The sequence below is a fragment of the Papaver somniferum genome, chromosome 6 (assembly GCF_003573695.1).
Source record: "Papaver somniferum cultivar HN1 chromosome 6, ASM357369v1, whole genome shotgun sequence".
NCBI classification, from domain to species: Eukaryota; Viridiplantae; Streptophyta; class Magnoliopsida; order Ranunculales; family Papaveraceae; genus Papaver; species Papaver somniferum.
In genome coordinates this window covers 126559863-126581925 of record NC_039363.1, presented here as the reverse complement: position 1 = coordinate 126581925, position 22063 = coordinate 126559863, and the positions used below count along the sequence as shown (strand labels likewise).

The 22063-nt window shown below is 37.7% G+C and overlaps 1 protein-coding gene and 1 pseudogene across 1 annotated transcript; both read right to left on the bottom strand.

The window, feature by feature from the left end:
- Window positions 1-1083: 1083 nt before the first annotated feature.
- Window positions 1084-2132, bottom strand: LOC113286152 (annotated as a pseudogene).
- A 6779-nt stretch (window positions 2133-8911) lies between these two features.
- Window positions 8912-11002, bottom strand: LOC113289204 (3-oxo-Delta(4,5)-steroid 5-beta-reductase). The gene is made up of 2 exons (XM_026538405.1): window positions 10423-11002; window positions 8912-10329 (listed from the first exon to the last, which is right to left on the bottom strand). The coding sequence occupies exons 1-2, from the start codon at window positions 10459-10461 to the stop codon at window positions 9196-9198; spliced, it is 1173 nt and encodes a 390-aa protein (XP_026394190.1). The 5' UTR covers window positions 10462-11002; the 3' UTR covers window positions 8912-9195.
- Window positions 11003-22063: the final 11061 nt, after the last annotated feature.

Genomic DNA, 22063 nt, shown 5'->3' with positions numbered 1-22063 from the left:
TTTTTTAATGTATAATAGCGTTGCAGAAGCGATTAAAACAGGATCTAGTAAAAATTGAAAAACTTAAACTAAGCGGATGATACCAATTGATGTGGTATTAGAGAAAGAAAGTAATGCAGATATTGTTGTAGGCTAAGAAAGAAGAGAATTGAGTAAGAAGAAGAAGAAACGTAGAAAGAAAAGGAGGAAGAAGATAGTTTAATAATAATAATTGATTGATAAAAGTTGTGTTCTGCACAAGAATAAGGCTAGCCTTTATATAGGCTTAAGCAAACAATTGAACTAGGAAATGTAAACTGAAAAGGAAATCCAAAGAGTCCTAAAATAAGGAAAGACATAAACTAAACAAACTTAGAAGCTAAGCTTCTACGTAGAATCTTCTGGAACATGTATATGCGCTGCATCAGTAAGAATCCCAATGTTACTTATAAAATCTTAATGGTAGTAATCAAACTATTTTGTAGTTGATGTTATTAATTAAAATTAAAATTTATTTTGAATTAGTTAGTCATTAATTTTGGTTTATTAAGTTTTTGCAACAACCATTTAATCCCATTTTGCATCATAAGAGGGTGTTGCGAAAACAAATTTTGGCAGCACCAAAGTATCACATCTTGCATCACAAGGGGTGTAGCCACAACAAATTTAGGCAGCACCAACAATTGTGAGGTAAAAAAAAATACATTGTTGTGGCAACAAATTTTTGTAATAAATAATTATAAATTATAATTTCTTTTAGCGATAGTAGAGTTGGTGCTGCAAAATGTACATTTTCCCGCAACAAGAGAGTGTAGTGCGACAATATACTTCTTACTACGGGGTTTGTTGCCGCACCTTTGTGCTACTAAAAACCTATTGCAGCACCAAATGAAAGCTTATGCCACACCTGTTGGCTGCTGCAATAAATCAATTTTCTTGAAGTGTTTTAAACAAACTGACAACCCAGATCTCTGCATTGCTAAGCAGTTGATGCTGTTTTATCAATTCGAACCAAAGGAAAAAATGATTATATTGCATATTCATACACAAACAAAGCCCAGGTTTCAGTGGATGCCATTTTTATAGTTCAACCCAAAGGAAAGAATGATTATATATAATGCATATTTCATACACTAACAAACTTCAGATCTCTGCATTAATAAGCAGTTGATGCTGTTTTTGTAGTATTAACAACAATTTTATCAGCTCGATCTTGCAGCCACAAAAAAATAGTTTCAAAAACTAAATCCACATTCTCTTTTGGCTCTCCAATCAACATATGCCACATACCGGGAAATATCTTAAGAGTTTTATCGGAACTCTTTGATGATTCATAAACCAGCTTAGCAGAGTTTGAATCACTAACTAAATCATCTTCACCATGAACTATTAGCAATGGAAGTTCAAGCTCATGACTTCTCTTCCTAACTACTTGACAAATCCTAGTAAATTCAAGTGCAGTAGCTGCAGGTGGTTTACCATGAATTCGGCGATTAGGATTATTAGAAACTAAGTTCCTCTTCCATTCTTCTTTATATGATTTACTCTTTAGTGGTTTCGATACCACAATTCTCCAGTTAGGGGCTAAGAAAGCGGCCAGTGGAAGAAAATGTTCTACTGGCCAAACAGGTTTAAACTTGTTTGAAATTCCACATAATGCTCCATTCAAAACCAACCCATTCCAGCTCCCCTTCTGTTTTAATACAATCAGCGTAGCGATTGCACCTCCTAACGATTCTCCGTAAAGAAAAGACGGCGACTTTGGGTACTCACTTTTTACCGAATCGAAATATTTTGTACAATCATCTATAACAGGTTGAATTTTTGGAATATGACCTTGCAACCCTTCAGAGTAACCATGACCTTGAATATCCAATGAACATACTATGAACCCCAACTTTGCAATGGCTACCGCTGTTAATTCAAATATCCAAGTACTCTCAGTTTTATAGCCATGGATCATAGCAACAACTCCTCTCAATCGCGTCGGTGCAATGGAATCCGGTACCCATTTTTGTGTGAATATTTTCATGTTTCTCTTGTTCAACATGAAACTTTGTTTGTGTAGAATTTGGTGTTTTTTGTAGAACTCATCTCTTGTTTAAGTTTCCAAAAGGACTGTTTTCATTAGCTTGGTGAATTGGGTGAGACATGATTGCTTAGTTGGTATTGGATTTTGAATGCTAAAAGAGAAGATGAATATCCCTATTTATATCTTTCATTTTGCATGTTTTTGGCAGGGCATTTAGTAACAGTGTATACACATTACACAGCTATGTTTGGGTAGTTAGTAGTTAGTACTTGCAGTATATACACGCAACAAGTATTAAATGCTGTTTGGGTCTAAAACTGAAACACATCATGTTGTTTATGATCTAAGGTCCCGGATCTCATTCAATATCACAAAAGATAGAAATTGGAAAAGTAATATCTGACAGACAGGTGCTGCTGTTGTCTGTCAGACCTAGTGTGCCCTGTTTAGCCATCCCCCACTTGCGCAAGCTCGCCAGAAAGGATATAACTCAACGGCAGTTCCCCGATATCGACCAATGTTTTTCCAACTGGAGTTGGAATATTTAGTCGTTTAGTATCTAAACCTTGGGCTTTGTAAATTATACATACAGAGTCTGCAATAGTTACTGGAACGAACGGAGGATCCAGGTGATTTTTTGTGCATTAAGGTACAAGATTACAAGAATGCCAAACGGGAAAGCTCACACCAACCAAACAACAAGCTGTTGTTTATGCGAGAGGTCCCAATGCTAGATTGCGAGAGCCACATGTCTCAGTTAGTGCACCAAAAGCATTCAATGGATTTCCCAATTCACTTAATGCAGATTATTTAATTATTTTTTTGAGAAAATGATTGATTGATGAACTGCAACTAGTGGCAGCCGACAGGTGTCTCAATCGAGAATAAAAAATGAATTACTACTTGATAGTAAGATCACGGCATTCGTCATCTTTTATTTTCTCACCACAAAATGAAAAATCCAAGCTGCATCTTGTCTTTATTATTGCTATAAGCCTACAACAATTTACAGCATGTATGAACACGATAGATTGGCGAGATTATTTATCATTGAAGTTTGAATAACATCTGTCACTGGTTAGAGCATGAGCTGGTATTCGATGGACTTGCTCCATTAAAGTATCCCCTCCTCCTTAACAAAGGGAGTTCTTATCCCACTCCATTAGAAGATCCCACTCCACTGTCCTGCGGAAAAAAAAAAAAGTGGGATTTTTCTGAATGTCACGGGTGTTATTTCCATAGCCATGTAGTATTTGATCGACTAGGACATGCATGGCCTTGGGCGTGTCTGATACGTGCGGATTTTGTGATGGTAACCTGTCCCACTCCCACTGCGGCTTTGGTCTGTCGAGTGTTTTATCCCAGTCATTGGGTATCCAAGTGCATGAACTGTGCTTCGAATTCTATTTCTGATATAAGGTTTCTACCTTTGGAGTTTGGGAAGTGCATTGAATGCATGCCGTTATTGTATGGACACCTTGGATGGAAATTGCATATCTCACTGGCGGTTAAAGTGCAATTGCTACTGATATTGGTTGAACTTCAAAACCTGCCAGATTAAACTAGAGCATCATGGAAGAGTACAAATGGACTCAGGTTTATCAGTAAGGGACAGTATATGTTGTTGGGGCTTATTGTACACTAGAGCAATATATTCAAAGTTTTAAGTTCAATAATTATACAGCGGAGTCCAGCAATTCTGTTTGCCACGTACTTCAGGTTTTGTGAATCTTTCAGCGATCAAATTCATAGTTCCGCGTCTTGTCAATGCAAAGTGAAATAACCCAATTAGCCCAAGTCTGAGAGGTTATGTTTGTGCTGCAGAGTTTGATGTTTTCCGCTTCCATTCCGTTTCAAAAGCATTGCAAGAACATTCTTCAAAATTACAGTGTTACTACTGATTAAAGAATCCAGGTGATATTTGTGTACCAAGGCACCAAACTTGGAGTGTCAAAGGGGAATGCTCACACCAACCAAAAGAGCTATACTTTTTTCTTTTTTGTGTGTGTGTGTGTGAGGTCCAATGCGAGATTGCAAGAGCAACATGTCTCAGTTGGTGCACCAAACAATGCATTCAACGTTTCTATAACAACTGAGACAAGTAACTGAGCCACATACATGTCTCTGTTATTATATACGGAGTATTTTTGATGGACTGCAACCAGTGGCAACCGGCAAGTGTCCACATTGAGAAATAATATGGAAATGAATCAGTATTGATTGTCTTATTTATTAGTAAGATCACGATATTCGTTATTTTTTTATATTCTTGTTTACAGAAAGTTATGAGCTCATTATCCAAAATAAAGAGACTTAAATGGAAAAATCCAAATTACGTCTCGTCTTGATTATTGATATTATTAGCCTATAACTATCATCACACTAGCTAACAACCCCAAACATCTAACAGTGGTATGTGTTTGGCTGGGGTTCTACCACCTGGCATGTGTATGAACATGAACGATCGGCGAGATTTATTTAGGCGGCTTAAGTGGGTCTTGCGGTAAAGACTATCATTCAAGTTTGATTAGGAGTGGCCGAGTTGCCCATTTAGATAACAGCATCTTCTACAATGGCACTGTTATTTGATGGAGTTGCTCCATTTAAAGTTTCCACTCCGCCCAAACAGTGGAGTTCTTATCCCACTAGTGTGGTGTTTTACTGAATGTCACAGGAGTATTACAGTACTATTTTACATCAAGTGTAGTAATTTTATGAACTAGGCTGAGGGACACGCTTCTTGTGTAAGTGCGTGCACGGCCTTGGGGGAGTCTGATTTTGTGATGGTAACCTGTCACACTCGCTTTGGTTGTCTGGTTGGTGGCTTTGTCTGTGAATTGGTTTATGCTACAGTCAATGGGTATCCAAGTGCATGAACTGTAATTTGAATAACTTTTTTCTTTTCTTATAACAAAATAACTTGAATTACTTGCTGAAGTAAGATTATTTCCTTTTGGCAATGCATGTCCTTAGTGTAGGAAGATGGGGTGTTATGGACACTCTGGATGCATATTGCGTATCTTACTAGTGGTGAAAATATGTGACTGCGAACCATGCAGCAGCATAGAGTGCAATTGCTACTGATATTGTTCAAACTTCATTGTTTTGATTTCCGGTCACCAACTAGTCTAAACCAATTTTGATCTGAACCCCAGAGGAAAAGCAAAATCTTAACTTCATTTATGATCACCTGTTCTTTACTTGCTGTCTTTTTGACCCTCCTATTTATTTCACCCTAAATGGTCCAGCAGATAGCGAATATCGTCTATGGCCATAGCTCTAGCTCCAAGCAATCAACTGTTGAGATAGCTGGAATCGCTGAATCTATCCACTTCAATTTGTAGCCTTTTAAGAAGTTTAATCCCAAATTTTTCGTGTAAACTTGCAGTGGAGTAATAAATGAGCTAGCTGGACTCTCTTCTTGTTGTTGACATTGACAGCACTGAGTTTCAAGAATGTTACAACCCCTCCTATTGAGGTATTGAGTTTTGAATAGCTAACCAGATGAAATGCATACCTATTTGACAGGAAATAAGGGAACACCGTTAGCTAGCTTTGTTCTTTGGCAAGTCGTTCATAACAATCTTTTGTAGTAAAAGTAGGAGCATTGTTGCAAATGAGAGAATTCTGAACTTGAGTAAGAAGAGTAGGTGGGTCACCAATAGAGGATAGCACCTGGATCAATTAACTTAGTTCAGCAGCTAGCATTTGGGTTGCTTCTGAAAGCAATATTCCTGGCACCTGCCATTTGAGAGATCCCATCCCTCAAATCTGGAATTCGTGTTTGCTGCAATTTCGTATGCTCTAGGAAAATCAGACTTTAATGTGGAGTTATTTCTCCAGCCAAAATCTCACTGAAAAACCATTTTCAGTCTTCATGGATGAGATATCATCCTCTATGACTTTCTTTGCCTTTTAATCCTTTTCCATATGCATCTGCCTTGAGGTTTTCTTGTGTCCTTGACGACGAAGAAAAAGGGAAGTTTTCTTCTTCTTTATTGATTTTGCTTGCTCTGAGCAAAAAAGAAAGGTAGCTTAAAGCAGAAAAAATAGTTCCACATCGGCTATCTAAGCCTTAAGCTTTAACTATTTTGGAGTAGCAATCGCCGATCAGAGGTGGGTTTGATGTCATCTATAGTCCTACATGGTCGGTTTTTGTTTTCGCTCTATTTTATTGGACATGTCCAATTTCATTACACAGGAAAACTTTTCCAGTCTGGAAAACTGAAGTTGCCAGATGAAAACTTACATTAGCAATTTAGCACTGTGCATTCATTCCATCTGAATCCCTCCCTTTCTATTGACCTAAATATATAACATTGTTCATAATGATCAACAAAACTCAAAAAGTCTCTTTTATTCTTTTGTTTCTCACTTCATTGCAATGCACTTCAGGTTTCAGGTTGTGTGATTCTTTCAGAGATCAATTTCATAGTTCCATGTCCTGAAATAAACCAATTAGCCTAAGTCTGAGAGGTTATGTTTATGCTGCAGAGAATGATAGTTGCCTCTTCCATTCCGTTTCAAAAGCATTGCAATAACATTCTTCAAAATCACAGTTTTACTACTGATTACTGATATATTGAGTTGATATAGAATCCAGGTGATATTTGTGCACCAGCCACCAAGGCACCAAACTTGGAGCGTTCAAATGGGAAAGGGATACTGTATTTTTTTTGCGTGAGGTCCCATGCGAGAGCCACATGTGACATATCTCAGTTAGTACACCAAACAATGCATTCAATGTTTCTATTAATAACTGAGACAAGCAACTGAGCCATATGTTTGTGTTATTATATATTTTGAGAGAATGATTGATGAATTACAACCAGCGGCAAGTGTCGACCACATTGAGAATATAAAAAAGAATCAGTATTGATTTATTTATTAGTAAGATCCCATCTTTTATTTTCTTGCTTCATACAAAGTTATGATCTCATTATCCCAAAATTAAGAGACTTGAATGGAAAAATCCAAGTTAAATGCATCTTGTCTTGATTACTGACATTGTTAGCCTATAACTATCATCACACTTATAACAACCCCAAACATCCAAAGGTGGTATGTCTTTGGCTGGGGTTCAAGCACCTGGCATGTGCATGAATATGAACGATTGGCGAGATTTAGTTAGGCGGCTTAAGTGGGTCTTACGGAAAAGACTCCTATCATTCAAGTTTGATTAGGAGTGGGGTGGCCGAGTTGGCCATGATTTGGATGACAACATCTTCTAAAATGGTACTGGTTAAAGCATGAAATGGTATTCGATAGAGTTGCTCCACTAAAAGCTTCCACTCCAACCCAAACTGTGGAGTTCTTATCCCACTAGAGTGGTGTTTTACTGAATGGCACAGGAGTATTACTATTATACATCAAGTGTAGTAATTTGTATGAACTAGGCTGAGGGACGCTCTTCTTGCGTAAGTGCGTGCATGGCCCTGGGGGAGTCTGCTTTTGTGATGGTAACCTGTCACACTCGCTTTGGTTGTCGGATAGGTGGCTTTATCTGTGAAGTGGTTTATGCTAGTCATTGGGTACCCAAGTGCATCAACTGTAATTTGAATAACTTTTTTCTTTTCTTATAACAAGATACTTGCTCAAGTAAGGTTATTGCCTTTGGGCAGTGCATTGAATCATGTCCCTAGTGTAGGAAGATGGGGTGTTATGGATGGCATACTACCTATCTGACTAGTGGAAGTGGTCAAAATATGTGACTGCGAACCATTCAGCAGCATAGAGTGCAATTGCTACTGATATTGCTCAAACTTCAAGCTACCTGATTAAATAAGAGCATCATGAAAGAGTACAAATGAATTAGGTTTATCGATAAAGGACGGTACACGGTGTTGAAATTGAATTAGAGTACAGTAGAGCAATTATTAATACCCAAAGTTTAAGTTCAATCTTCTTTATACATTCCATTCCAGAAATTTGTTTGCAACAAACCAACTATGGATGCAAAGTCACAGTGTGGTCTAACAATGCACTTCAGGTAATGTGTATCTGTCTGAGATCTAACTCACAGTGCCATGCTCCTGTTAATGCAAAGTCAAGCATACCCATTAGCCCAAGTGAAGGAAGTAGTGAGTTTTGTTTAAGTGCAGAAAGAATACAACTGTTGAGAACTTGTAATCTGCTTGTAGTCCTGGTATGGACTGTTTTGTTAGTTCTTCCCTTTCGAGGCAATAAAAAAAGTTGTTGCATCATTGTTTGGTCATTGGTGTTCTTAGACTTAGTAGTGCTAATTCGTGAAGTAGGGCAGAACTCTAATGCATTATGGGGTGTTTTTGAGTTAAGAGAGAAGAGAAAATAAAGTCTCCAGTTCCCCAATCTTAGCCATTGTTGCCTTTCACTAGTAGAGGCAAGTGTATAAGGTTGAAGCATTTGTGGGTGAAGTTGATCCACTGAACCACTATGTTCCGGTTGCCCATAAGAAATTGGGCCATCAATTTGGGGTGCGACTGTTCGGGTGTTGCTGTGCAGAATAAGTATTTGTCTCAAGCTGAGCCATCCTGTTTCCAGAAGTGTTCTAAGATAGTGAGATGTACAATTATTTACTACTTGTACAATTGAACGGTTTCTTACTACTTATCGTACTGTTCTCCCTTGTTGGTAGTATGTTGAACTAAAGAAAATCCATTTGCCTAAAATGGATCCCTAAGTTGTTCGACAACTAAAGAAGGTTCCAGACCAGAATATACTGAACTATGGAGAAGAAAGTAAGTGATAATATCAAGTACTTTTTCCCCAAGGAACTGGAATAATAAAAACTGAACAAGCTTTTGTAGACAAAAGTCTTTCATAACTGAGATTGTTAACATATGAAAGGTGGAAGTTGCCATATGAAAACCAACATTAACAATTCACTGTGCATTCGTTCCATCTGAATACACTTATAATTGACCTAAATGCAATTCATTGTTACTATTGATCAACAAAACTCAAAAAGTCTCTTTATTCCTTGGTTTTCTCACTTCATGGAAGTCTGAAAAACAATATAACAGAAAAACTTACAATTTATCATACATACATGTTCTGCACTGATAAGAATACATGTTCTGCACTGATAAGAAACAAGGGGAAATAATCCCATCACAAACACAAGCAACATCTGAACGAACAAAAGACCCCTCCAAACTGAATCAAACTCAACTCTGAAACAAGATATTCTTTCCTGCATCAAATTTTCATGGCACAATTTTTGCAGCTTTCATCTTGTCAATCCAAGAAACAAACGCATAATTCGAATTCCTGAAGCCAAAGAACCCATGTTCCTTACTCTTATTCATGCTATCCAAAGCTGTTTCCTTAGCTCCAAATATAGCATCAACAAGCCAAAAGGTTGCAACTTCCTCTAATTTAGTTGGGGATAGATCATGCTTCTTCACAATTTCATCCCAGACAGCACCTTTGCCTTTCATAAGTTCCTCCAACTTCAACCCTTCTTCAAATTCAGCACATTCCACCTCAAACTGCTCACCCAAAACCTTCCACATATGCTTCCATTTGAAAACATCGCCATTAACACAATTGAACGCATCGTTCTTCGCATACTGATCAACTGATGCCCATATCTGATGCTCAGCAATCAAATCAGCATCTGAAGCATCAGAATACCCTTCCCAAACAGCCTTACTCCCCGGAAACCTCAACGGCTTCCCTTCATGTTTACAAATTGTTGCATACACACAAAGAGACCCAATCATATTCATCAAACTATACGGAGAAAATCCAAAAATTACCCCAGGACGATGAATCGACCAAGTCAATCCTTCTTTTTTCTCAACTTCCTCAAACAAAATATCCTCCAAATCATAATAGAAATTAGGGCTTTTCAATCTAGGCAAATCCTCATGAAAAGGTGGATCATGCCGCTGAATCTCTTCCTTGCCAAAACTCTCAAATGAACCTAAATAATGTTTCCTTCCAGTCTGAAGACATATATGTTGCAAATTCGGACAATTTGGTATAACAGCTCTTAAAACATTACGAAACATGGCACTATTAGCTACAATATTTTCAGCTTCAGTCTTTTTAGATGCCCAAGTAACATAAAAGATATGAGTAACATCAGTAAGAGATGAAAACTTATCTAGTGTTTCCTCTGGATTTGATACATCACATTGAATATATTCAATTGGATGATCTGAATTCCATGTTGGTCGAGGTCTTCTTGCAACACCGTACACCTTCCACGGACCACCTGGTGTGTCTGATAATGGTAGAATCTCAGCTAAACTGTTTCCAACAATTCCTGTAACTCCAATTATTAATCCAACGCTTGCGTATTTCGTTGGTGGTTCATCTTCTTCTAATTTTTTCTATTGAAAATCAATCACAAATTCATAAACATTATCAGACCAGTAAAATCATAAAAAATCACAAATTCAATTGAAGAAGAAGACGAAGATTACCTTAGCAGCACCGATTGCACCTGCCCACCACCAACTCATATTGATTGATTGATGGAAACGAGAAAGAGAGAAGTGGTAGATGGATTGACTGTTGATTTGATGAGAGGAGAAAAGAGAGCTGATTCAGATGTGAATGAATGAATTGAATGAGAGGAGAGAGCTGATTCAGATTCGTGGTATAAAAATGTTTGAGCTGACGTGTCCGATTTGTGTTACTTGTATATTTTTGGATGAATAATGGAGTGTCACCGAAATTATCCCTTAGTTAATTTGATCATATCTTCAAACATGAGATTTTAGACACAATATTGAATGATTGAGTCATTGAGGCATATGCATTTTGACATAACATGAGATTTTTTACGTGATTTGTTTTTATTTTATAAGTTTGGGATCTTTCAGTAAGACTTTTCTTTAGCAGTTTTTATTTAGGAATTTTTGTAGAATTTTGCACGAGGACAACTTGGGTTGGGTTTAGATTGATAGAGAGATGTTCTTGAAATTGAATTATAGAGGTTGTTGGGTTCCATGATGAGACAATGAGTTTAGGTGATTGTTCATTCATTAGTATGATATTGGAAAGAGGAGTGCATGATATACACCTCTTCTTTTGACCGACCTCTCAATAGCTGTCTAAGTTCCTCCTCACCTGTAAGATTGGTGATCACATAGGAAGCCAATGAAGCTGAACGTTTTCTTTCGTGTTGGACAACATCGAAATCATATTTTCTGGTAATTAGACGTGAAAGGAGACGTATAGATAAGCATCTTGACCGGCCAGAAGGTTATGCTTTTGCCTTCTTTAACTTGTTGGAACGTGAGAACCAAATGCAAGAAATTTGGAAAAGGTATATTTGATGACTCTAGCCTAGGTCCTCAAGAAATTGGGTATCTATTTTGGGCTTTTGTTTGGCGATTTATAAGCAATTGGGTATTTTTATTTGTATTTGAATTTTGATTTTCTTGTATTTTTCTTGTACACAATCATGCAATCACGGTTTTGGATTGTAGAAAATGTGATTTGATTGTCCATTAAAAGGGAATCCTCACGAAATTAGTGAAGTATTTTTTGTAACAATGGATCGTGTAGGAATGCCATCATTTCCTGTGATCTCTGTATTTAGAAGACGTTATGCCTTGGGCCAAGGTTGTAATTCGTGTGTATCAGAGTGACAGTAACTACAGGGACACATTCGCGAGAGGCCATTTCATGATGTAGAGGGAGAAGAACTTTAGGTTACCTTTTAACAGTAAATATTTATTACATGATATGGCATATGGTTAATCTTTGAAATGCAATCTATGACAATGAACTAAAATAAGCCTTTCGACTTTTGTTAGTCGGGTTGAAACCCTACTTTTGTAGAATCTCCGTCTATTGTTGTGTTTTAATTAAATTTTGCATATAATCAATTACCGATTATGCACCTTCCACTTTCACTTTTTTTCACCACCTTTGACTTCATGGCGCCTTGGACCAAACAAGTCTACTAAGACTCAAACTCCTCATTTAACACTAGTTAAATTCGTTTTAATCAAGATCAATCATCCAAATTAAATCAAGATCAAACACAAAAAATAAATCAAAGTCAAACACAAAAATCGAATCAAAATTACATGCACATAAAGTGCCTTCTCTCGATCACGACCTTCAGAGTTTTCTTCTTTAAGACCTCGTATTTGTTTGAGATAATCGCTTGCACAATGTAATCAAGTTGCTTTTGCAAGTATTCATTCATACAACGAAGTCTAATCAGGCAAATGAGTTTATTATTAAACGGAAGAGCCTTTGCGTATGACTTGAGATATCTTATCTTAAAGAATCAATAGAGTCGTTACCAAACAGATCTTTTGTTCCTTTACTGTCTGAAATACGATCCAAAGGAATTGTTCCAGTGCGTGCACTCGTCGAAGTCGGAAGTGCATGGATACTGAGGAAACTAAGTGAACTAGGGTTAATTTCTTGGTCTCAACTATACGAAGTTGGTTTAGATTTTGTATAGCGGCTTAATTTAGAGAGTATTCAATTCTGGACTAGGTCCCTGGGTTTTTCTGCGTTTGCGGTTTCCTCGTTAACAAAATCTTGCTGTGTCATTTACTTTTCCTTTCCGCAATTATAATTGTTGTTATTATAATTTAAAGTAAATTACACAAACGTTAACTCTTCTTTACTTGATAGTAATTTTGGTTAAGTCCGAACCTATTATCACGTAATCACATTGTGATTGTTGTATTGTCTCGATCTCATATCCATAGACGATCACACAAAGTATGAATATTGATTTGTCGTATTGTCTCGACTTTGTCCATAGATAATCGCTTTCGGTAAGAGGACTTATAGGTGGATAAATTAAAGATTGTGGTGCATTTGGGTACTCTCGTCTTTTCAAATAAGAACGAGTCTTGTAGGTTCTTTATGGTTGAGCTAATATTATTCAGGTTTTACGACATACTACCGGTGATATTTCAGTCATAGAGATAAAATAATATAATGTGGAAAACAAATAACACAGACACACAAATAACGGGGAAACTATAGTCTTGTAGAAGAACCTCAGGACCTAGTCCAGATTGGACACCCATTGATTTAAGTTGTTAGACCTCTTGAATACTATCAGACTTTGGACTAGATTTAATAAAGACAAAGTATACACACAAAATTACCCCTTTTAGGTAGTATTCGAGCACCTGTAAAACTCTTAGCAGAATCTCAATTCTCTTTAGCTCTTGTAAATCTTCTAGCAGAACGTCATTTCTTTTTAGAAGATGCTCCACAGTTCTTCGTGAAAACTAATGATACCCTGCTTCTAACAGGACACCTATATGATTTTCTTCAGATATATATGTTTCAATCAAGGCTTGGAAATCTGTTTGCAATAGAAAATATCTAGCAAACCTTAAAGATATGAAACACTTACACTCTTATCAAAGAGAAACCTAGTTCACTACCACCTCACTAGAAAAAATCCAAACAAATCAAGGAATAGTTTATGTATCTATCTTGTGGAATCACAAAGTACGAGACGAAGAGCACTTTGTGATTAGTATCTATCTTTTTCCTGATCTATAGTTCAGAAACTACAACAATCAATAAGAACAAGATCCATATAACAAAGAAATGTTAGGTAAAAGTTAGTATGACCGGGCTTCACGAATCTCTAAGTGACGAATTTCTAAGTCGTACACATAAGAAACCTAGGTTTCTATAGGATGTCTCTAGCCGCAACTAGGATGCAGAGGTGCCAAGATTGAGATTCTAGTATGCAGGGAGTCCTCTATTTATATTGATGAACATGGCTTGGTAGCTTACAAACAAAGCTAAGTTCATGAACTAGTTTCCATGTTTACAAATTACTTTGTTACCAGGCAAACTTAACTTCTCCACAATTCATTTAAGTATGTGAGGAGTATGCCTTGGATGACAAAGAAGAAATATGCAATCGTATGTTATACATTATACACCAAGTGGTTAGCCAACAATGATTAAGTAGTTCTGGAACCGATAATCATAAAGTGCAGTATAATATCACAAGACCAAAATAAGTTGATGAACTGTCCAAAACAGTTTGTGAAAAAATAATCGTCTAACCAATTAGAACCCTTTTGTATTTGATAAGTCGTGAACTGTCCATAACAGTTTTTGTACTCAAATATAGAAAGTATCCATGAAACTTTCTGAAAAGGAGAGGGTACCAAGGACACCACCATCCTTTTCTTTTGATAGGAGTATGAACCTGTCTAGTACTTTTAACAATCAAAAGAATAACTTTGAATGAGGAAAAGTAAATAGCACAAGCATATGAATTTTGTTGACGAGGAAAACTGCACTGGCAGAAAAATCCCAGGGCATCTTCCTGCTCTGAACACCACATTGTATTAGACCTCTACAGACACTAGCCTACTATTATACTTCGGACTGAAATGTTGTTGAGACCGAATTGATCCTCCAAGCAATTAAGATGCATTCGTGTTCTTTACATCTCTTGAACTTCGCAAGATTGCACTTGATTCCATTAGATGGCGTCTTTTACAGCCTAAGAGTTGATTCAACCTCAGTGAAGACTTTTGGTACCAACATTCCTTTAACATACAAGCCTTTTTAATTTCCTTTTTTATATGTTTCAATCTAGGTTTGGAAATTTATTTCCAATAGGCAAAGCCCAACAAACCTAACGAATTCAGAACACTTACACTCAGTTAGCTGAGAAGCCTGGATTACTAACCACCTTTCAAGAACAATCCGAACAAATCAAAGAAGAGTTTGAATATTTATCTTGAGGAATCATAAATTATGAAACGAAGAGAAATTTGTAATATTTATCTTGTTCTTGATTCAAAATTATGAAAACTTAAAAGATCAATAAGAACAAGATCCATATTCAAGAACTATCATGTAAAGATAGTGTGACCGAGATCCACGAATCCCTAAGTGAAGTATTCACAGTCGTAACCTAGAATATAGTTCTATGAAGAACCTAGGTTATAGAGGACTACTTTAGCTTAGCAACTAGGACACAAGAGTGTTAGGGATTTAGATATCTTGTTGCAAGGGTAGATTCTCAAGGATCCGGGTAGCTTTGAATTTAAGATATGGTTGCTTGGTATTCAAGCAAATACTTTCTCAGTTATAATGAAATTCTTGTTAGGAATTTATGTAAGCATGTGAGATGTATTCCTTGAAATTACACAGAAAAATATGCACTATGGTCCAGGATTCTGGAACCGTGCACAGTGATAGTTCACAGCGGTTAGATATCTTTTACCAGTGGTGTTCAATAACACTCAAGACTAATCAATAATCCGCAAGCCCAAAGTGTGAATAAAGTTGTCTTCGAAATGGTATGAGAGATTTAGAAAAGGCTAACATAGTCGTACAAAATAGTTCGTGGAATTTTGTTAATATCGAAACTGTATAGATTTTTCAATAAGATTTGCATACCTTGGAAGTTCAAGAATTCAGGCCACGGGGGTTTACAAACCTTGCCAGATCGCGAATTCAGTTGGTAGGGGTTTACAAACCTATATTATTCCCGAAATTCAAATGTAAGGAGTTTGCAAATCGGGTTGCAAACCTATACAGTTCGCGAAATAAAACTTGAAAAGACGAGGGTACTCAAATATACCTGTTTGAGGGGTAAAAACTAACTGTTTTTGGTGAATTTGGGTATGTTGATGAGAAACGAATTCAAACCCTAAACAAATGCACTGCATGGGAGTACTTTTAGATTTGAGAGATCAATTTTTAAGACTCTGGCCTAAACCAAGAAATGGTCGTTCCAGATTCAATTCGGTCGCAATGTGAAGGACAAAGGTTGATCTTAGGGAGGGAAGCGAAGAAGGTGTTTGAGATCAGAATGTTGAATTATGAAGGTGTGGTTGTTTTATGACTTGTATCAGAATATGGTTTCTGGATACTTGTGTTGATAACAACTGTGTTCTCTTTTTTGAAATAGGTTGAAATCCTATTTATACAAGTTATTGAGCGCACCCTGATCTCGTAGGAAGTGGAGGCAGTTAAGTAGTGGAGAAGTGGGGTCGTGTAAAAAGTGATGATCACCATGTTTCCATTACGAGGGAAAACTGGGTACACTTTCACCCACTACTCCCATTACTATTAACCGTCCGTCCTTTCCTAAAAATTTCTCGTAATGGGCGAGTTGCACGCCACACGCTATAAACCGCCAGACCAATACCCCAGTGAGCATCCCCCAGTTTGTGACATGTTTGATGTCTCGAGCAAATGGTGAAGTCATGAGACTCGCCGCTAAAAGAAGCACATAGTGATTTTAAGTAAAATAATAAATTATTCATGAAATCAATGTTTATAAAACATCACTTAGGATCGATGTAAATAAAGCATCGCTTTTAAGCAAGCAGCTGAAAATAATCGATGTGCAGGAAACATCGTTGTTTTAGAGATCATTCAAATTAGTCGCGAATTGAACGTCTTAAAAAGGTAGCATAACCGACCACCTTTGGCCGATAATTTGGGAATCATATGGGTGAGCTACCACTTGGTCGATCACTCTCTATGGAAGAGGGGTGACCGGTGATCACAGTGCCACGCTGTGGTCAATCTAGAATACGATCCAAGTTGTTCGACCGAGTTGGCGAAGATGGACAGACACGATCGATTTACGGAAGTTGCATGACATCGGTGACTTAATTTAGGGTTTAACGCGCTCTTGGATTGCTATGTGTAGTTCGATCAACCGGGTATGGAGCTGGGTCGCCAGTGAACGCGTCAACACCTCATTGGCCGCCCGAAACTGGATCTAGGTCGTCCGACTAGGCTGGCGAAGATGGACGGACATGATTGATTTGCGGCAGTTGTACAACGCCCCTTATTCAATTTAGGGTTTTAAAAGTTGCGCGATCACCCTTCTTTGGGAGAGCGATTCAACACGTTTCTGGTTTGTCGTGGGTAAGTCGACTGACCAAGAATGTAGTTGGGTCGTTAGTGATCACTCCAAGACCATTTTCATCACTCGAGGGAAAATCTAAGCCGTCCAATTAGGCTAGCTAAGTTGGGCGGTCGTGATGTTTTTTGAGACTGTTTTCTCCGGTCTTAGCTCGTTTGAGCTCATCTTTCACCAGCGCGATCACCCATGTTAGGGTTAGCGTTTAAAGGAGAAATTTCGACCGATTGGGATGTTAGTGGGACCGCCAACGTTTATCATGATGATCGCCTAGTTCTGCTAGGATTAAGCTGGGCTTGTTGAATTGTGTGGCCAAATCGTGTGGCCGTGATCATTTTTTAAGACTGATATGGACAGTCTAGATTTTCCTTAAGGAATTTAAATGCGTTCGATCGCGCTAATTTTTAATCAAAAAGTGTGTAAACACGTTGATCTCTTTGTCAGAGGGTGGTGTAGACTATGTGAGTGTTTTCATGCAGGTCTCAATACTGATACTTCGGGAGGTTCATGCTACTCCGTTGCGAGTGAACATTAATCGTCATGTCATGCCAATATTGAGAGTTCGACTGGGAACATAGCATAGAAAAATACTAGGAAGTCCATGCATTAGTGAATAATGCAATAGGTTAAAATTTACAGAATATCTGGGATTGTTGCTTCATGCACCATTCTGGATAAATTTCGTAAATATGTTGAATTACTCAATACATATATAAGTGAAAAGGTTTATGCACTCGTCACTTTCAAATGGCTTTTGTTCCTTTGTAAGATGATAGCGTATTAAAATAAAGGGTTTAACGATTTTAGCCCTAAATCGAAAACCACCATCAATATTAAGTCCTCTGCTTAGCACGTAATAGCGATGCTATTACGGGGGTAAGCACTAGATGGTGACAGACGAAGAAATTCACAAGAGAAGTTCAGCGTACATTACCAGGATAGAGGCTGGCTCAGTTCTTGAGCAAGATATGTTTCTTTTCAGCACACGCCAGTTATCTTCAGGTAGATAAGTATCTATTTGATTGTTATCCAGCATCTGAAGCCTTTATTCACGGAAGGCATAGACTCCTTTTCTTCCCGGGACCCTACTGGTTTGTGGAATATAAAGGAAACGCTTGAGTCTTTTTCTCTACACCGATCACCACAGAGTTGATTTCTTCTTTGTTCCAGGTATTGCGTCATGTTCTCACGTGATTTGATTTTATTTTTTGATCGTAAGTTGTTGATACAATCATAACGCTTCTTTGTAGTATATGATGGAACTGCTGTAAGGACCCTCAAGCTCGTCAACGCTATTAGACCGGTCAAGAGTCCATCAAGAAACAATTTATCTGCTAATGACTCGATTAGTTAATATAGATTTTAATTAATAGGAACTAATCTAACAACGATATAGATATGAGACCGGTACCGTTAGATAGAACTCGAGAATTTATGCGAAATGGACAACTTGAACGTGTCATTCGGACACTGGACAAAGAAGATATCACCGGATGAGTATGAAGGGTAAAAGAGTCTTTTTTCCAATTAACCGACCTGACTTCCCCTTAACGTTTGAGTGGGTTCCTTTATCAAGGGACGTTGGCCTTATCACCAAAACGTGTCGAGAGAAGATTTCACTTTCTTTTTCCTTATCTTTCTTCTTCTTCTCCGCTTCTCCTCTTTCTCTTCTCTATTCTTCGTCTGCTGATGTTTGTGAGAATTAAACGAGGGTTTTGAGTTAGAATCAAGAGTATAAAGGTCATGTAAGGTTTACTGGTGGTGAAGACTGTTATATAGTTGAGTTGAATCTGAAGAAGAAGTAAATCCGATATGTTATTGATTAGGTGGAGGAATTAGGGTTTCTGAAATTGTTATTCAGATTCGATTAAGGATGAATAAGAAGGATTAAGGAGTGGGTCTGGCTGATCAATTATCGGGTTGGAGTTAACTGGGTTATATGGAGATGTTTGATGATTGAGCCGAGAGTTGGGGTTTCTGGAAGAATTCAAAGAAGAACCAGAAGATGAAATTGATAATTTAGAAGATTGATTTGAGATGGGGTTTTGATCAGGTAAGAAGTAGTAATGTTTGCATGAGTTTAATTTCGATTTCAGTTGCTTATGTTCTTCCCCAATTCAAGAATTAAGGTTTGGAGAATTGAACAGATGATTTAGGGAGGAGGTGGTGCTGTGTAGAGTTGTTCGAATCATAGGAAATAAGGGATTGATTTCAATTTGGTTAAGACAAGCTGTTTTGAGGTAACTTGTTCTTGTTAGTTAACTTAGTGATGTTTATTGATTTTGATTAACTGAGTTCATGGGTTTGTTATTGAACTAAGAGTTGGGATGGAGGTGTATGTGTTGAATGAACCTGAGGATTCGAGAATGTTTGGTGGTGTTGCTTTGACTGTGTTTGTGTATCAAGTAATGTGATTGAGATACAAAGTGGATTGGAACTGTAATTTGGATTGAATTACAGGGAGAAGAGAGGTATATGGTTTTGTTGTTATGTTGAGGTGCAGGGAATGACTGAAGTTCAGTGGATTGGATGTCTGGTTTAACTGCAAATAAGTGTATGTGAAAGATATGGCAGAATGCAGCTGTGTGTTGGGTTATTTGTGAGATGATGGAATGAGATTGAGTCTCAGCTGAAGTTAAATGTATTGAATGAGATGTGCAGGTGGAGCTGTCAGTCCAAATGGAGTTGTGAATGAAGCTAAACTCAGTTGGATGAATGGATGAAGTGGTGGTTATGCATTGAAGAATGTTGGATTGACTGAGTATGATATCTGCTGGAATTGTGATCTCAAGTGGTGGTTATGTATTTGTTTGTGAGTTTCAAGGAAGTGTTGTTGTTGTGGTTATGGCTTGATGGCAGTCTCTGTGAAGGCTTGCTTCTTCTCTTGTAGGTAAGTTGTATTGTCTTTGTAAATCATTTGAAATAGATTTGATGCAATGAAATAAATTGAATTGAACAGATGTTAGAATTGTAGTTAGGTAAGAACCTTTGGTTTGTCTGACTGAACTTATTTCAGTCTGACTCGTCTTGCTTAGCTGACTCAGTTAATCTAACTGAGTCGAGTTGACCTTGTTATCCTGAGTTGAATCGGTTTGACTCAGTAACCAGACCAGTAAACCGTTGACTTTGACTTGGACATAGACGTTGACTGTTAGTTGACCCTTGACCGTCACCTTGACCGTTAGTGACCGTTAGTTGACCCAGAAGGACCAGACATAGTTTAAGGAGATGGTTTGTTGGGCTTGGGATTGTAGTTAGTTTCTATTTTGATGTAGTGGACCCTTATGGTCTGATTTAGCCTTTGGCTTCTTCTACAAAGTTGTAGACATTCTTAAGACTTAGCTAATGGACTATAGTATCAACCTAATTGGATTAGTAAACTCTTAGTTATGTTAAAGATAGAAGATGAGATACCATAATGGGCTTAGAACCCTTAGATAGAATTGTATGATTCTTGTATGAGCCATTTTGGCAAGATTCTTAGGTTTCTTGTGTGATTAACAGTTAGTCTGTATTAACAACGGTCGATTCAAAGGACGAACCAGTGGATCGTGGATCTCGAGGTAGGCGTGGCCTGTCATCAAAAGAGGTGGGAATACATTTGACTCTTTTGTAACCATTGTTGCTTATTTTACAAAAGTTTATATTTAACAAATCGTGCATTGTATGTCTATGCATTCCATGCTTTATTTAAATTGCATTATGATAATTCTGTTAATCTTTCCATGGTTTGGAAAGGGCTTGAATTGTTTGTTTGTTGTATGAATTGTTATGGGAAATGGGAATTTCCACGTGTGGTATATAGGATACGCTCCTTCATATTTATATCTACATGAATTCAGCTTTTATGCTTAGAGTGGGTCATCATGGTCTTGGATATATCAATAGCTAATGAGTGTGGTTAGCACGAATATTATACATTGTTTGAAGAAGGAGTTTTTCCATATACATGTTTGTTTACTTCTGTGAGGATATGCTCTTTCATATTTATACCCACATGAATTCAGCTTTTATGCTTATTATGGGTCATCATGGTCTTGGTGATATCAATAGCTAATGAGTGTGGTCAGCACGAATATTCTACATTGTTTGAAGAAAGAGCTTGTCCATATTCGAGTTTGTGTATTTCAGTGACTTGGTCACTATTTAATGTCTGGAAAAACATTATTGTTTTTCTTAATCTTGCTTATGATTACTTAGAAGTTAAATGTTAATTATTCCCACTTTCAGTTTTCAGAGACAGATCAGAGTTGCGCTGCGAAAGCCACAAGTGTTGACTCCATTAATTAGTTAACTTCTGCTATGTTTATTATGTTGCTTATTGTATCTGTAAAACAATTGACTATTGTATATGTATCTTTTGAGAGAAGTTCATGTATATATATTCTGAGCGGGGTTAGTTTTGGGATAATTTTTGTAGCATATTTCTGAACTGAATGTTTAAGTATTTGAATTAGATTCGTAGTGCCTCTTATTTAGTTAATCTCTTGGATTAGTCAGCTCCTAGCTTAGGGGGCTCTACAACTGCTGGTGATGATTATTCTTCAACTTCTCAAGAGAAGATCCTTGAAGTCAATAAACCCAGGGCTAACACATTCAAGGAGGTGATGGCCAAAATAGGTTCCCGTTTCGTGAAGCTGGTCGTGTTATACAGGGCATGTCTCTTATGCACGTGTGCGTCGTTCGAGAGCGTGTTCAAGCTTTTCTATCTTTAGTTGGCATGGAGAAGAAGTGGAGACGTGATGAAACGTCTCAATGTGATGAAGCATTTGCGTCTCATCCCCCGAGTGCCATGGCTGAAAGATTCGCGGCTCGATTGAAGCGGCGGAGGGTTGAGCATAAGCAATCTCCAGGTGGAAATAAGCATGATTATCCTATTCATAACGGGATCATAATTCTCGACTCTGATGTGGATGAACCGGAGCATCCTCAAAAGGCTGTTGGGGCAGTTTATGAAAAGGATGTCGGTGCAACTTCCGAGGAAGAGGTCGAAGTAGCTTCTATAGAGGATATTGAAGCGACTGCTGGAGGGAACACTGAAGTGGCTCCTGAGATAGGTGTTGGAGCAGCGTCCGAAAGTGAAGTTGAGGCGGCTTCTGGAGAGGATGTGGGGGTTCCACATGAAAAAGATATTGAAGCAACTTCCAATGAAAACTCCAGTGAAGGCACCATTGATCCTTGTATTAACACCGACAACTAGATTTCTCGCTTTATCATTTCTT